The following is an 18,324-nucleotide window of genomic DNA, read 5'->3' on the forward strand; positions in this document are numbered from 1 at the left end:
TTTTTTTTTCCATTCAACAAATATTTGTAAAATATACAATGTGGCCATTGTGGTAAAAGTTTGGAGACTTCTGCTTTAAACTATATTAAACCCTGTCACTAATATCTCATATAAGCTGTAACATGCATATTCAAGAGTTGCTTTTAATGCCATTACATCTAAAGTTTTAATGGAAATACTACCTGTTGATCCTGCCATGAAAGCCCTCATTCCCTCCCTGCTACAGGGTGACAATGCACAGTCCCCATCTCTAACTGGAGATTACAAGGGGCCATGTTGACACACATTGCACAGTTATGGTCTATTGTTGTCACTGTGAAATGATGTGCAGCGGTTGGAGTGCATGTACTGTAGACAGAAGTGGCTTCAACAAGGCTACAGGAGATCAGCAGTGTTGATATGCAACAAAGGATGACAACATTTGAAAATACATACATTATGAAAATGGCAATTGTTTATGATGCTTTATTAAACTCATTTGGATTTCTCTTCAGAGGGCATTTGACAGATGAGCAAGATTGTGTTATATTGCCTCCCCACCACTTGTTTTAAAACAAATTCAACAGTGTGCTGTGGAAATGCAGGGCACCCCTATTCAGCTGAATGGGTTGTGTTCGGTGGGTGATACTGCCCGGTGAACGCAAAGTGGGGATTATTTTTTGGACTTTAATGTCAACCTTGTAAAAATAGAAAATGTGGTGTTCTAGGGCAGTGTTTCTCAACTCTGGTCCTCAGGGCACACTAACAGGCCAGATTTTAAGTATTACCTTGGGGAGATGCAGACTGGAATACTGCAATCACTGAGCAGCAAATCTTAGATCACTGGTGATGTATTTCAGTTTTCTTGCAAACCTTGCCTGTTAGTGTGCCCTAAGGACCGGAATTGAGAAACACTGTTCTAGGGTCTTCCTACACCAGCCATATGTACTTCAGTTTATCAACACCAGGGCTTTTTTTCAGCAGGAACGCGGGGGAATGCAGTTCCGGCACCTTCAGAACTGATTGTATGTAATTGCAAGGCATACTGAGGTTTGCTAGAGAGTCTATTGATGCTGGGGAATCTTTTGTTACCGGAGTGGATCTATTTTTGTGGAGGAAGGGGGTCTACGGTTGCTGGGGAGGTTCTCTGTTGCTCGTGGGAGATCTGTTGTAGCTCAGGGTGGGTCTTATGTTGCTGGAGGGTTACTTATTGCTGTGAGGGATCTACTGTTGAGGGATGGTTCTTTGTTTCTAACTGCTGGAGGGTCTACTGATGCTGGCTGCTGGGGAATCTATTGTTGCTAGAGGGGATCTATTTTTGCAGGGGACGTCTATTGTTTCTGGGGAGGTTGATTGTTGCTGGGTATATTGTTGCTGGGGGTGGGCCTTATGTCGCAGGGGGTTGCTGGGAGGGACCTACTGTTGAGGTAGGGATCTAATGTTGCTGGGTGTGAGGGCCTATTGATGCTGGCTGTTGGGAGTTCATTGTTGTTGGGAGTCCATTGTTGCTGGGGTGTCCATTGTTGCTAGATCTATTATACTGCCTTTCTTTTTATCACTAACACATCCCATACAAAATACTTAGCACTACTAAATGATACTTGGTCCTGTATTCTCTAAAAGGTAAGGGGTGGAACAAAGGAATGGTGCTCGGAGATGGGTAGGGGGTGGAGTCAATGGATGACAGAGAAGGGAGGAGTTCCCGCACGTATTCACTGAGAAAAAAAGCCCTGATCAACACCATAACTATTTGGTTATTCTTCTTCAGATCAACCAAAGTAGTGACTCCCCTCTCTAAACTCCACATTCACTTCTATCTTTCCATGGTAACTGTGTAGCACTGAAGCCTGTCATAGCAGTAAATGGTTATCCGGGTAGTAAACGGAGTAGCACAGCACATGGACATCAATGTAGGTCTTTGCTGTGTATCTGAAAGTGAGGGGAGAGAGTTTTCGAATGGCCTTTAAGCTCCAGCCAAAAATGTGTTTTCTAGTTTTGCTATTCTGTGTCCCTAGTTGGCAAGATTTCCCCTGACTTCCTGTCACCTGACAGGAAGTATGGAGAAATCAAAAAAATTGTAGAATTGACCCTAGGGATGAGCTTTGGTGTGTTTGGATCCAAGTCCAAACCCACCGGAGTAAGCCCACCTGGAAGCGGTCACTGTACTGGGAAAATCAATCATAAGCAGCTGAGGCATTCCAGATTATTAGCCCAACACAGGTGGCAGCTTCGTAGTAGGCTTGTCCAGGTGGGTCCAGACTGGGGTCCTGAGATCCTCTCTAGTTGTCACCAAAACACAAGCAAAAGGATGATTCTTCCAACTGGAGAATCTGTCCTGGTGACAGGTCATCGGTGGGATTTCCTTTACTTTGGGAAGATTTCCCTTTTCTTCTGCAATGTTGTGTCTCTTGAACAAGAGGTATGGGAAAATGTCCTAATTGGTGAATTTGTAACAAAACACTTCTTTTTGGAGAGATCCTCACTCTTTCTGACCCCGTTTACCTCCATGTAGACAACAATGGCAGTCTACCCAGCCCCAGCCTCGGAACACCTACTCTCCTGATGAGTTTCTGAGGCCAGAGATACATTGATCCTGACAGTGATCCTGACATTGATCCTGAACAGGCTGAGCTGCACCAAGAGGCTTTGGGGCCATTGATTACTAGGGGCCAGTGGGGGGGGACCCCGACCTGTCAATATGTTGTCACTGTTAGAGGGATGTGAAAAAAGTGTGAAACCTCTTAATGGTGAACTCTAGGCAATCAGTTAAATGCTCCTAGCTGCATTGGCCAGTAATAGGTAGGGGCAGTGGCCATTTGTTTGTACAATCAGCTAAAATATACTCTTCTTTTTCCCAGGGTCACCTCCTGTACTTCCAACTTATATAATAATAAAACTTGAATAAGCTTAGCAAGTTTGTTCCTGCACTGGAACCAGAGCAAAGTGGCCAAATTCCCAAACAACATTGGGAATTATTGTACACACTTTACTGTATGTATTGCATACATATGTTTATATTTATCATATTTAGGTGCTAGTCTGCAGTAGACTATACTCAAAAGGGATCATTTTCTAGGTTATAAAAAAAATAATAATAATAATTTAGAAATTACTTAAAACCCTTCTGAAAAACAGCATGACACTTACTGCACCTTAGGCCTCATGGGGAAGGGTGAGTGGGAAGGGGCTCACTGTGCACACCCTGCACACATTAGCAGTGGTGCCTAACACCCCGCCTTCAAGATACATGGTGGTCTGGAATCTGGATCCCCCGCCTGTCAGAGACATAAGCGCTTCCCAATAGTCCTGTCTTTTGTCAGCTCACATCCCCAGCAGCAGCTATGCCCTCTGGTCCCACCTTTGACAACCCCCCCCCCCCCCCCAGCTTGCCACATTGGTGTATTGCTAGCTGAAAGCAAGGAGAAATAACACTGCCGCTGACCCCCCAAAGTGGGGGCAAATGACCACCACCAATGGGAGGTTAATTAATACGGTCACAAACCACTAATGTGAAGAGGGGAGTTAAATACCATTGCCAGTAACCACCAATGCAGGATGGGATTTCAAGGGATTGAACAGCATTGCCACTAACCAGCGAAGGTGATTTAAATAGAGTAGCCATGACCATCAATGTGAATGTTATTATTGCAGTGAGTAACACATGCTGCGGGTTATCATAGCACCAATGATGGGGGTTATTAACTACTTCAGCCCTGGAAGATTTGACCCCCTTCCTGACCAGGCCCTATTTTGCGATTCGGCACTGCATTAATTTAACGGACAATTGCGCGGTTGTGCAACCCTGTACCCAAACAAAATTTACATCCTTTTTTACCACAAATAAAGATTTCTTTTGGTGGTATTTGATCACCTGTGTGATTTTTATTTTTTGTGCTATAAACAAAAAAAAGCAACAATTTTGGAAAAAAAAAAAAAAAAAAAAGCAATATTTTTCACATTCTACTATAAGACATTCCCAAAAAAAATTAAAATTCTATTTTTTTTTTTTTTTTATATTTTAGGCCAATTTGTTTTCTGCTACATATTTTTGGTAAAGAAAAAAAAAAATCGCAGTAAGCGTATTTTGATTGGTTTGCGCAAAACTTATTGCGTCTACTAACTACGGGAAAGATTTATGTCATTTTTATTGTTTTTTTTTTTACTAGTAATGGTGGGGATCTGCGATTTTTAGCGGGACTGTGACATTGCAGCGGACAGATCGGACCCCTAACTGACATTTATGACACTTTTAGGGGTGCCAGTGACATTACTACAGTAATCAGTGCTATACATATGCACTGCTACTGTAATAATGACACTGCCAGGGAAGGGGTTAACCCTGTGTGTGATCAAGGGGATTAAATGTAAGCCCAGGGGAGTGATTCTAACTGTATGGGGGTTGGGCTTCTGAAATGATCACAGGCAAGTGATCCTATATAGCAGAATCATATGAGCTCTGTGATCATCCCAGGGAGAAGGACGGTTGGCTGTGTTTACAACAGCCGACCATCCTCTCTCAGTGGGGAATGGTCGCGGGTGTCAGGCGGCAATCGGAGCCGCCTGCCTGCTGTATCGGGTTCCCCGCTAACGAGCGGGGGCAGGAGCGCGCCGGCGCATGCTCACCCCTTATACCCCTGAGAGCGAGCACCGTACATGTACGCTGATTTGCCTGGGAGCGGCTGCCTGCCGCAGTACATCTGTGGCGGGCGGTCGTAAACCAGTTAAGCTACACCCAATATTCATTGCAATGCAAACCAAGCAAATGTTGCCGTGCTGCATGTGCCAAAAGCAGAGAGTCCCACTTATGATCTTGCATACAGGTCTGTTACATTCAGAAAACACCTCAAGCTCACAGCTCTGACTGCTAGTCTCAAGAGATTTGGAATGAGATTTGGTGATGTACCTACTGTGCTGTTCACTGTTCTGCTTGCTGGAGATGAAGCTGTACCGGAGGACCTGCAGTGAAGGATCTCCCTGCTCAGAGGCGTAACTAAAACCTTCAGGGCCCCGGTGCAAGAAACCATGAAGGGCCCCCCCTGGACCTCTGTCTGGGGCCCTTCCCTTCAAGGGGCTCTTCCCAATTGATCCTGGGGCCCTTTACTCTCGTTGCGGGATCCTTTCAAAAGTTCTGCAGTGGGCTCTCTTCCTGCCATCTTGGGGCCTCCCCACGGTGGTGGAATGCCAGAGCCCGGTCGCAAGTGTGACCTTTGCGATCCTGCTAGTTCATCGACTGGTAGTTTTTATTTTTTGGTATTTTAATTGTATTATTACAATATCACTGACTATGACTCTGTCCAATTCAGAAAAGGAAGGAGCTGGTAAATTACATATTTACCAACCCCTTCCTGGTTCTATATTGTGACATCCTATCCTATCCAGGTGTACAGGGGAGCCACACAGGCCCCCTGGAGCATGGGGCCCGGTTGCAATTGCAACCCCTGTAGTTACGCCCCTGTCCCTGCTACATGGAAATTTTTTTTCTCTGCTTTTATTGCTACTTCCTAAATATTTCCCTAGTTTTCATCAGATCACCAGTCCTCAGAGGGGGAAGCTCTGGCATGATGAAGCAAAGCCTTGCCCCTACCAAGAGGGCTGCCTTCAGACAGACAGAGACACGTTACTGGCCAAGGCATGGAATGCCAATAATGGAGAAGTGATCAGCTGCAGGGTGCCTTCAGGCAATACTGGGGACTCGTATTTTGGCCTCTGCTTTTTTGGCACAAATGCCACAGCTCGGGTCTTCCAAGATTACATAAATTGTATGTAAAATCACATTTTCAAAACAGACAATTATAGGTTTTCTTTTTGGTATACAAACTATTTAAAAAGAAGGATGAAGTGGGGGATAGGGCCCCAAAGCTGCCCCTATCTCGAAAGGAGAGAAGGCGACACACTGCGGTATACTCCAAAATAAAAAATGTTATTCAAAATATTATAGCATAGTAACAAAAAAGAGTCACATCACTGGAAATACCCCCTTGAGGTCACCCCAGAGCCTTATAAAAAGGACTGGGAGAGGTTAGCCACTTCACCCTAAAAAAAAAACCACAGAGCTAGTGGGTGAAACGCGTCGGTGCCCATCACCCTGATCCTGTCAGGGCTCTTTATCAGAACTCAGCCCTGAGTAGTACTTTACCATGAACCTGAAGTGGATCCAAACTGGAAACCGGAAGTGAACGGCTGTATGGCCACTTGCTGTTCTATACCCAATGCTCCACAGCAAGCAGGCCATTTCCTGGTATCCAACAGATGAACCTTTGATCTGACACTACTGGAATCAACAAGTGATTGATGCAACCCTGCAACAAATTACTTCGTTTCCCAGTCTTCAAACCGTGAGTTCCCCACAGTGGGATTTGAAGCATGTTGTGTACAGCGGATGTGAGCTTTACCCACTAGGTCACAGTACTTAGCACACACAGAGATATTGCCTGGACTGGTAGGAAGGGATAGAACTGGTTGCTTTAAGTTGCCTGATGCACAAGCCTATATTTACGATGCTATATCCATAAGTTCCAGTGCCTGTATATGCTTGAACTGTTGCCTATCCTACTATCCAAAATTTTGCTGCCAATACAGTCCAGCTTACTTGATTACTTGGCACACGGCCATCTTTTGTCACCAGTGACCCAAGGAATGGTACCCAAGCAAGCTGCTTAGCTGGAATTTTTACAGAGACTATCTCCACCCATAGAGCCTTGCTACATTACCTCTGTCCATTGTCTAAAGGGTGTTATTGTACGACTCCATTATCTGTGGGTAAATGGGCAAATAGAGAGCCTGGAGGTCCCCAGTCAGGTACATATATGGCACTTTTCCACTGCAAGTATCAGCTCCACTCGGCACTGCTTGGCTAAGCTCGGCTCTGTTTGGTTTTCCACTGCATGGTACGAGTCGGCACGTTTCAGCACTGTATAGGCTCTACTCGGCTTGGTTTGCTTTTCCACTAAAGTAGTAAGTGCGTGGGATTACAAAGATTCTCTGACCAATCAGTGGCTAGTAGTAACAAACAATCAAGGCTGCGTGCAAAGGATTGTGGGATATGGTATAGGTACGGCCCACTTGGAACCCCAACCGAGGTGGTACTGTTTAAGCGAGACATACCGAGCCGTACCATGTAGTGGAAAAGCACCGCTGTACCAAACCGTACCGAACCGTTCCGAACCGTTCTAACACGCACCATGTGGTACCATGCAGTGGAAAAGCGCCTATAGGCTATCATGCCGGTACCCTAGGGTTTTCCCAGTACTCTTTTCGGCCCCGTGTTTATTTTATTTTTTACAGCTCTAGTGTTAGATTGCTGGCTAATTAGCACCAAATTATGCGGTCATCCTAACATGATCATGAGTCCGGGCATGCATTTTAAACAGTATTTTTTTTTGTTTTTTTTAAAGAAATGACTATGTTCATTACCTATTGTTTTTGTTAGTATGTTATATTTTAAATAAAGATTGTTATTTTGGAGTATACCGCAGTGTGTCCCCTTCTCTCCTTTCGAGATACAAAAAAACTTTGGCGCCCTATGCCCCCACTTCATCCTTTTTGAGCAATTGTATTGTCTAAATTAAAGTGGACTCCACCCAAATCAGGGTGAGTCGTTACTCTTACAACCTGATTGGACCAATGAGACTTATGGTCATGGTCATCAGAACCCTGCCATCTTTTTTTTTTTTTTTGTTTCATACAAACCATTTAAACCTATTGAGGAGTCATTTTTAAGAACCTGGCAAAAGGGCTAAAAATGAGCTCCAACCCAAAAGCACTAGGTCTGTTGTATTTTCTGGTTTCTACGGGTTAAAATGCAGTTTTCACACCATCAATTTCAATTCACATTCTCAAAAGGATAAAAGAAATATGAAAGCATTCCATTTTACTATCATGAAAGCTGTAAAAATATCTTTTATTTAACCCGTGTATAACGTCAACACCCGTCCTCTGCAAGTGTAGCCTGTAGGCCAAGATTAACGTTTGTGCAATATTCAGCAGAGGATCTGGATGCCTGCTGTTTGGGCACAATCCGTTTCATTAATTCTATCCCCGGTCACCAAGGTGCCACTTGCCCTGGTACAGCCCTGACGTCCGTCCTATTTTCCACTCCCATTCTCCGTTATGTACAGTACGTGACCTGACATGGGCTATGTTGCCCACAGTGGCGTGTTGAAGATCGTGCTTACTCTTGGCCAATCGGCTGCTGGTTTATTAGCTGGTTTAACTGGAAGATTATTAAAATAAAGGATAATCCAGGGAGAATCCACAATAACGGACTGTCAAAACTGGGTTTATAATTAGAGTGCACAACAGCTGATAGCCTGTCAAACTATAGCCAAGCTGAGATTATTACCATATATTAATGTCTGGCTGGAAAAAAAAAAATGGGTTTTCTATATCTATATATACCACACACACAAAATAATATACTGTATATAAATAATATAGAAAATAATAAATATTAATACCATCTTTTTTTAACCTATGACCAAATGACTATAAATATACAAAATATATTTTTATATTTATTTTTTCCCCTTTTCCTTTAACCTATGACCAGCCAAAGGACTAATATAATATTTAGTACTTCCATACCCAACGACCCATTCAATTAAATTTTAAAAAATGTAATATTTTGTGTATTACCAGTGCCAGAAAGATTTCCAATAAAAAAAAAAAGCATTACTGTGATATGTACTGGAAAATCATGAAGTATAAAGAAAAAGTAAATTACCATAATACAGTAATATTTTGATGAGTAAGCCTAGTGTACCTGGCAAGACTAAAATTAGGTGAAAAACAAACTATTGTGAAAATATTTATGCAATTGTGTATTGATGCAGAAAAATATTTTAAGCCATGACACAACGGTTTACGCAACAAAATTTTGGGCGGATATTCTGCGACCGGGATTCCGCCCGCCTCTCGCTTTCCAGGGCCCATCTCCTGCAATGCGTTATGGCGATTTCAGCTGCAGGTGACAGGTCTAAAAAAAGATCAGCAGACCTCCAGATTTGAATTGGGAAAGGGGGGGGGGGGGATTCAGAATTCTTAACTCTTTCCGCTGTCTACCAGTAAGGAGGGGGATTAATTAACACACACCCCACCCCCTGTCATTTCGGATAAGCTTGTCATTGCTCTTAGCCAAGACGTGTATAGTTAAGGCAGATGTGAATTCACTGATTACTGCTGGGCTGCAATTATTTTAGTCTTGGGAATAAAGGCTCACAACAAAACACACCCACCCTGCCTGGATGCTGCATTTTCCACTTTGGTTCCCTAGTGGAAATGTAAACAGTCCAAAAAAATCATTTTTTTTTTTTTCCTTTAGCTTGCAAAAAAAAAAAAAAAGGAAACAACTGAAAAACTGCCTTAGTAACAGCGCTGGTTTAATATCTGTACATGTTTTATGTATTTCGCCATGTTAGGGGGCAGTGTGAAGTGGGAATTTTTCTTATTCTAGACTGAAGACCGGGATACAGTGTTAATAATAACGCACATAACAAGTCAAAGCTCCACAGGGACTATATTGATTTTTTTTTTCTTTTTTATAATCAGTTCAATTATTTTTCTGTGCACATATATAAAAATGCATGAGCTGAGCATGTACATATACATACATACATACATACACTTCTTTTGTAGGTGTGTTTGGAAAAAATAAATATGTGTATGTATATATGTGTGTGTGTGTGTGTGTGTGTGTGTGTGCGCGCGCGTGTGTGTGTATATATATATATTATATGTGTGTGTGTGTGTGTGTGTGTGTATATATATATATTTTGTGTGTGTGTGTGTGTGTGTGTGTGTGTGTGTGTGTGTGTGTGTGTGTGTGTGTATATATATACACACACATACATACATACATACACATACACACACATATATATATATATATATATACACATACACACACACATATATATATATATATATATATATATATATATATATATATATATATATATATATATATATATATGTGTGTGTGTGTGTGTGTGTGTGTGTGTGTGTGTGTGTGTGTATATATATATATATATATATATATATATATATATATACACACACACACACACACACATATACACATACACACACACACATTTATATTATTTTTTTTAATCTACACATGCCTACAGAAATATATATATATATATATATATATATATATATATATATATATATATATATATATATATATATATATATATATATATATATATATATATTTATATATTTTAATTTTTTTTTTTATTTATTATTTTTTCCACACACACATTATAATGGTATTATTATATTTTATAATATATTGTTATAAATTAAAATGTTTAATACACCCATCTACACACAAGCACAAGAATTGACATCTCTGCTCACCTGCTCATAATAGAAACTTAATTATGCAACTGATGTCTGCACTTATTCAGCAGACCCTGTGCGCGCACATATATATATATATATATATATATATATATATATATATATACTGTATACAGGTATGTACTGGGTCACTTGTAACCAGGCAGTCTGCATGCTGTGGCTGCCACCCTTTCACCACCCCGCACAGGGCTCCTTGCAGCCAATAAGAGGCGCTGCAGTGGCACGCACCGATATATCAGTGGCACAATCAGCTCGATGGCAGCGTATAACAACGTCTAATCAGCGCAAGTTAGCTGCGTACCCTGATTGCAGCGCACCGTTTTGCAAGTATCAATGATTACAGAGCAGTTTCTCAGCAAGGCAACACGGTACGGAGGAAAAAAAAAAATAGAAAATGGGGGTGGGGGGGTTGATTTTGTAGCAGGCACATCACTGGAGAGGTAATTAGCGGCTCTGTCTCCAGCAGCATCTCCTGTACCAATCAGCCTGGAAGGAATAAGGGATGCAGGGCAAAGGATGCTTACCATTTACGATGCTTTGGAACCAGAAGACAAGCAGTATCCACATGCTCCTGTCTCTCCTCCCAGCGTCAGGCTCTGTCCTCCACTCTCCTTCCCCTTGTCAAATGCAAAAAAAAAGGTTCATAAAAAAAAAAATAGAAAAAAAAAAGGGGAGAAAAAAAAGGGAAGCTCCCCAGCTCCCCCTTCTCCAGCTGTCCCTGCTCTGCAGAAGGTGGCTGATTGTCCTTAAGCCTCCAGCGATCAGTCTACGGCTCCTTGTCACTCTCTCTCTCTCTCTCTTGCTGGCTTCCACAGTGAGACCAAGCCTGCACAGACAGGGAGGCGGGTGCTGCAAGCCCAGGTGTGTTCAGATGCAGGCAACAAAAACAGCAATATAGCTTTTATTATTAGTAATTTTCATTTCCTTTTTTTTTTTGTTGCAGGGTCAGGTCCACAGGTGAAAAATCCTTAAATGCAAAAAGGCAACCATCCCTGGTTCTGTTTCCTCAAAAATTCCCAATCCACAAGAAGAAGAAAAAAAAAAAAAATATATTAAAAAATAAAAAAAGCTCAGTGCACATAACCTTCAGCCACCAGATCCAGGGTACAAGCAGACAGGCAAGTGCATGTTTCCTCTTCCTCAGCTTTAATCAGATTGCTCCCTCTCCTAACCTCCTCTCCCTCTGAGCAGGAGTAGAGAACAGGGTTAACCCTATCATGGGTCTATATCAGTGGCAGCGTGCAGCTTCCAGGCAACCCAACGCATCCATGGCGAGGAGGAAAAAAAAAAAATCACTGCGTTTCGTGAACTTTCTGCAAAGCGTCCATCAGAGATGCGGCTGGCGAAAAGGTTTTCTTCTTTTTTTTTTTTTTTCTTGGTCCAGCCCCCCTCTCCTTTTTTTATTGGTGCAACAACCCGCAGTTTTTTGTTTTTTTTCTAATAACTAAATGGAAGCAACGACGGAGAATTTCAAGATTCAAAAAGCTATATATATATATATATATATATATATATATATATATATTTTATTTGTATTTTTTTCAGGTACTTATATAGCGCTGTCAATTTACGCAGCGCTTTACATATACATTACACATTCACATCAGTCCCTGCCCTCAAGGAGCTTACAATCTAAGGTCCCTAACTCACATTCATACATACATAGAAGGGCCAATTTTTTATACAGGATCTAATTAACCTACCAGCATGTCTTTGGTGTGTGGGAGGAAATCGGAGTACCCGGAGGAAACCCACGCAGGCACAGGGAGAACATGCAAACTATATATATATATATATATATATATATATACAGTATATATAATTCATTTTTCTAATAAGTTCTAATTTATTGTTGATGTGGAAAATTAATGGCCGATTTACAGAGAAATTAAAAATAATTGAGATGAGATAATAATGATAGAGAGATATTTATCCATCTATCTAAACGTGTTTTTCCTTTTTCATTTTTTGTTTTGGTTGATTATTATTATTATTTTTTTTTTTAACAGTGAAACTGCAACTCTGACACACCAGGTTGAATGTACAAACATACAAAATCCCAGGAAAGTACAGCTTTGTACCCAATAGTAGTGCTATATCAAAGAAAACTGGCACCAAACCAGGTAGCAAAAGCAGACTTAATAAATTGTCACCCAATAAGGTTGGTAACTAGGCAAGCATACCACAATTTAGCATACAAAGTGATAAACAATAAGCACTAGGCATAAGATGACATTTGGCATCTAGATAAGCATAAACAGATGCAAGGCCACCTCAATTGCAACAGTGAGCAGAGTAGTACAGTTTAATTTACTGAGTGCTGGAACTATACTGCCAGAGCACATTTATGGTGGCAATGCTAGTCCCAGACTGGTTATGCACTGTCCAAAAGAAAAGGAGGATGATAGTGGAAGGGTCAGGAAAACGAAAGAGGCTTGCAGAATGATTCTTAGGGAAGGGGCAGTCCTTTAAGATATTCTTCTGCTGGATATCGCTGGGGCCCTTTAAGAGTGTCTTTGCACTTAACGACAGTCCCAGTTAACCTGCATGCAGTATAGGAATGGTATAGTCTCAGCACAGGTGCAAGGTGAATGTGGAAAAGATGCAGTAAAGGTTCAGTGTAATGTGGCAAAGGGTTTATGTCAGGGCTTACCTTTGTTGGAGTCTGTAACGCAAAGATGTACACAGTACGCTCACCCTTGCAGATATCCACAGTCCAAGGTGACCAGGTAAGGAAGCCACCTGGGCTGTGAATCTGTGCACGGGGGCTTGGCAGGAAAGGTGCTCCAATAAGCAGGACCGGCAGGAATACAATAGAAGGGAAGTCCAGGAATAACTGTAGTTACTGGATGACACGAGTCCGGATAAGGATCAGAAGATGGGAGGAAGATAAGGTCGCAGGATCAACACGGAGCGAAGGTACGGACAGAAGCCAGGGTCAGTCTGGAACACAGGAACTAAGTCTGTCAAACAGGAACAACCAGGAACAACCAGGAACAATGATCAATGAACTCAAGGGTGGCTCAGAGGTAGGATAACAGGACAGAACATCAAAGGTACCCAGGTTCAAATCCCGTGTTAGGTACTTAGCAGCGGCCATGTCTGGCCATCTGTAAGACACGGCGAGAACCGTGACAGTTTGTATAGTTGCAGTCTAGGTTTGGAGTAAATGCGGTTTAGATTGCAGTATGGATTGGGTACACTTGGTGTCCTGCTCTCAGTGGCCCAGTCCCTGCTAGCAGTATCAGCAATGGACGAATAACCCTCACCAGTCCCCAGGATTCTTCAGTGGCTTCTCACATAGAAGGGGGGCCCCCTCAGTGGTGGGAAGCAGAGGGTAAGTGGGCGCTTCAGTCTCCCTGGGACAGCGGTGCTGGTGCTGTGATGTGGGTGGTACTGCGCTGCTCCCGCATGTCCTCACTCCCAGTCTTGGGTTTTTATCTCAGCTGGTAAGGTTTCTAGCTGGCAGGTGAATATCCAGACAGAGGTGCTCTCTCTTAACCTCCCTCAGGGCCAAGAGGAAGAACTGTCCTGGGCAGTTTGGTAAAAATCCACTCTCCACTCGTCCTGCACAGTGTTTGTTCGGATCTGTAGTGTAACCATTATAGCAGGGGTCTTCAAACTATGGCCCTCCAGTTGTTCAGGAACTACAATTCCCATCATGCCTAGTCATGTCTGTGAATGTCAGAGTTTTACAATGCTTCATGGGATGTGTAGTTCTGCAACAGCTGGAGGGCCGTAGATTGAGGATCCCTGCATTATTGTGTAGCCATGATATAGCTGCTGTCTCAAACTACCACTCCCAGCATTCTTAGCGCTCTGCATAAAAGTTTGTGGGCTTTCTTGGCTTTAGCTCCCCCTCTGCTGGTCAGAGGAGGATGGTGCTGCATTGAAAGGGGGCACGCTGGTCACTCTGCATTGAAAGGGGGCACACTGGTCTCTCTGCATTGAAAGGGGCACACTGCTCTCTCTGCATTGAAAGGGAGCACGCTGGTTATTCTGTATTGAAAGGGGGCACGCTGGTCATTCTGTATTGAAAGGGGGCACGCTGGTCATTCTGCATTGAAAGGGGCACGCTGGTCTGTCTGCATTGAAGGGGGCACGCTGGTCATTCTGCATTGAAGGGGGCACGCTGGTCTCTCTGCATTGAAAGGGGGCACGCTGGTCTCTCTGCATTGAAAGGGGGCACACTGGTCTCTCTGTATTGAAAGGGGGCATGTTGGTCACTCTGCATTGAAGGGGGCACACCCTACCTTGATTACTGATGGCCCCTTTCACACTTTTGTGACCTCAAATTCACGCAATTTTTTACAGCGTTTTTTGCTGCAAAGCAATGCGTATTACATTTTTCTGTTTGCGCCCCCCAAAAGGGGGCATTTGGGTTGGATGGATCTGGGGGGCATTTGGGGTGGATGGAGCTGGGGTGGGCATATGGGGTGAATGGAGCTGGATGGGGGGGGGGGGGGGTGGAGCTGGGGTGGGCATTTGGAGTGTTTGGAGGTTGGATGGGTGTTTGGGATAGATAGTGCTAGGGTGGGCATTTGGGGGGGATGGAGCTAGGGTGGGCATTTGAGGTGGATAGAGCTGCTGGGGGCATTTGGGGTGGATGGGGGGGGGGGTGTATGGAGCTGGGTGGGCATTTGGGGTGTATAGAGCTGGGGGGGGTGGATGGTGCAGAGTCTGACCCCTGCATTCTGTACATTACATGCTCCTGCATTCTATACATTACATGCTCCTGCATTTTGTACATTACACTCTCCTGCACTATATACACAATACTGTACATTATATACTTCTCACCAAAGTCTTCATTGTCTCAACAGTTTCTGGTTGCTATGCAGTCTCTGACTATTTTAATGAAGTTCTTCTTTAAGGTAGGCTGTGCAATCAAAGCATATTTTATGAGTACTAGGAAGTCTGGGTTTTGTTTACCCTATCCCTTAAGCCCCTCCCACTGCTAAGTGATTGGCCACACCCACAGTTTGCCGCAGGTTTTGTTCCTCTTTCAGTGTCCCTCATTCCGAAGTTCAAATGTTGAGAGGTATGCACAGTGTACTGCAGTCAGTGTAGTGTAGTGCTGTGCTGTGCTGATTCGTTGTGTATAACACAGTGTACTGCAGTGCAGTGTAGTGCAATGCTGTGCTTATTCTTGTGTGTAGGGCAGTCAGTGTAGTGTAGTGCTGTGCTGATTCATCTTGTATGACATAGTGTACTGCAGTGCAGTGTAGTGTAATGCTGTGCTTATACTTGTGTGTAGGGCAGACAGTGTAGTGCTGTGCTGATTCATCTTGTATGACACAGTGTACTGCAGTGCAGTGTAGTGTAATGCTGTGCTTATACTTGTGTGTAGGGCAGTCAGTGTAGTGCTGTGCTGTGCTGATTCATCTTGTATGACACGGTGTACTGCAGTGCAGTGTAGTGTAATGCTGTGCTTATACTTGTGTGTAGAGCAGTCAGTGTAGTGCTGTGCTGATTCATCTTGTATGACACTGTGTACTGCAGTGCAGTGTAGTGTAGGGCTGGTTTTTGTATAACACAGTGTAGTGCAGTCCGTGTAGTGCTGTGCTGTGATTCTTGTGTAACACAGTGTAGTAGGGCCACTGAAGTGTTGGTGTATACAACACCTCTGTGTCACCCCACTGATCCCATTTTTTTCTTTTTCATTGATATATATATATTTTTTTTTTGCAGCATTAGGTTCTTTTGCTGCAATATTAGTACTCCCCCCCCCCCCTTCTGTGTTGCAGGTGCTATTAGTTCTGCATCAGCAGTGGGTTTTTTTATTTGTGGTGAAGCAGCACTAATTTGAATTAGGGCATAATTGCTGACCCCCCCCTTTTGTATCACAGGTGCTATTCCTTCTGCGTCAGCGGTAGTTTTTTTTTTTTTTGTGGCGCAGCAGCACTAATTGTATTTAGGGCATAATTGCTTTCCCCCCCTTTTTGTGTCACAGGTGCTATTCCTTCTATGTCAGCAGGGGTTTTCTTTTTTTTTTTGGCTTTATTAAGTTTTTCTTTATTAAAAAAAATATATAGTTATAAAAATCCCCCCAAAAATAATAATAAAATGGTTTATAGTGCACCAAGCACAAAAGTATTGCACCCAAGCATCATAGTTCCATCCCACATTCTATAATAAAAAGTTATAAAAACCCCTCCAAAAATCCCCATCAAGTCCGAAAGGCCAACAAGGAGAGGCAGACGTTCACAGGCCACTAAATGAGGGCAGGCAGCCTCTGTGTTCACAGTGAAAAGTGGTGGTCGCGGACATGGTGCATCCTCTGCAGGCGGGGCACACTTGTCCGTTTTATCCGGTGCTGGCAGTGTCATTGAGGCAAAACACGCAGAAGAGTTGGTGGAGTGGATAATTAAGCCATCCTCACCCTCCTCATTCTCTGTCACCTAGGATCATACTGGTTTTCCTTCCACCACAGCTGCCAAAGCGGCCTATTCCACAGTCTCCTTGTGCACAGCTACTCCTTCCGTAGCCTCCCCATCATGGAGGAGTCACCTAAATTATTCGATCATAGTGTCAGTTACATGATGCTGGAGGATGCGCAGCAATTTGAATGCTCCAATGTTGGTTCCCAGGTTGAGGATGGGAATAACGTGAGCCTAGAAAGAGGGGGTGACAATGATGGACAAGAAATTAGCAGTCATGTTCCAAAAGCTGCAGCATACTGCCAAATTTGCTCCAGTGACAAGGAGGGAGGGGATGATGAGGCCACTGACCATACTTGGGTGCCTGACAGAATAGAGAAGGAACGTGAGGAGGAGGCAGCGGCACAACTCCAATGAGGCAGGATGTCCTCCAGGGGCCGGCTTAAAGGCAGCCACCCTGTTGCATCACACCACAGAGCTCCACAGGTGCAGGGCGCTGCTAACTCCCTGCCGACTTCCAAAAGTTCATTGGTCTGGGCTTTTTTCAACGCATGTGCAGCAGACCGCAGCATTGCCGTTTCCAATCTCTGTCTGAAGCAGATCAAGCGTGGCCAGAACACCAGCTGCTTGGGCACCACATGTTTGACAAGACATATGATGACCTGCCATGCAGTCCGTTGGCAACAGCACCTGAATGACCCACATTATAATAAAATGCAGACTTCTCCTTGCTCCTCATCTGGGATCTCTACCCCTACTATACCTCAAGTCCTCTCAAAAACCTGCACTGAGAGGGATGATGGTATAGCAATGGGTGCCACGGGTACTTGCACCCAATCTGCTAGCAATACACCACCTGTTTATTTAACCAGCAGGCAAATTTCACTACCCCAGTTGCTGAACTGTAAAAAAATATATACTGTCCCAGCCATCCACATACTCAGCATCTAAATGTTATTTTGCATGGTCAGGGACGTTATATTTCCTTTACTGCGCACTGGGTAACTCTACTGGCAGCTGGGAAGGATGCAGGACAAGGTTCAGTGCTGGAGCTTTTTCCACCACCAAGCCTCCAAAACATTGGTGGTGATTCTGCCACATCTGTCTGCTCCACTCCCTCCTCTTCTTCTTCCTCCATGGCCTCCTTTGCTGAATTATCCTCTGAAGTGCTCCCTAAGCATTCAAGGGGCTACACAAGCAGTCAGGCTAAAAGATGTCATGCAGTGCTTCAGTTGTTCTTTCTAGGGGACAGTAGCCACACCGGGCCAGATGTTCTGTCAGCTCTGCAGGGGCAGGCTCAGAGGTGGTTGACACCATGGCAGCTTGAGCCTGGAATGGTTGTATGCGACAATGGCACCAACTTTCTCCGCCCTCCGAAAGGGAAACTTGACACATGTTCCATGCTTGATACGTGTCCTGAATTTGGTGGTGTGGCATTTCTTGAACAGGTACCCGGGCTTACAAGATCTTCTGAGGCATGCCAGAAAAGTCTATGGCCATTTCTGCCAGTCTTACATTACCAATGCTCGGCTGGCTGACATTCAACAGGAATTCAACCTGCCCACCAACCACCTCATTTGTGACATGCCCACCAGGT

At 43.7% G+C, this 18,324-nt stretch overlaps 1 protein-coding gene across 1 annotated transcript in view; it reads right to left on the minus strand.

The window, feature by feature from the left end:
- The window catches only part of DSCAM (DS cell adhesion molecule), a 779,527-nt gene extending 767,908 nt beyond the window's left edge, over positions 1–11,619 (minus strand). The window contains exon 1 of the mRNA XM_082245233.1: positions 10,872–11,619. Within this exon, the coding sequence (XP_082101359.1) occupies positions 10,872–10,914 (43 nt within the window). The 5' untranslated portion in view covers positions 10,915–11,619. The remainder of the gene's footprint in view (positions 1–10,871) is intronic.
- Between the last annotated feature and the right edge of the window lie 6,705 nt (positions 11,620–18,324).

Source organism: Pelophylax lessonae (genome assembly GCF_965119305.1).
Source record: "Pelophylax lessonae genome assembly, chromosome: 2".
NCBI lineage: Eukaryota > Metazoa > Chordata > Amphibia > Anura > Ranidae > Pelophylax > Pelophylax lessonae.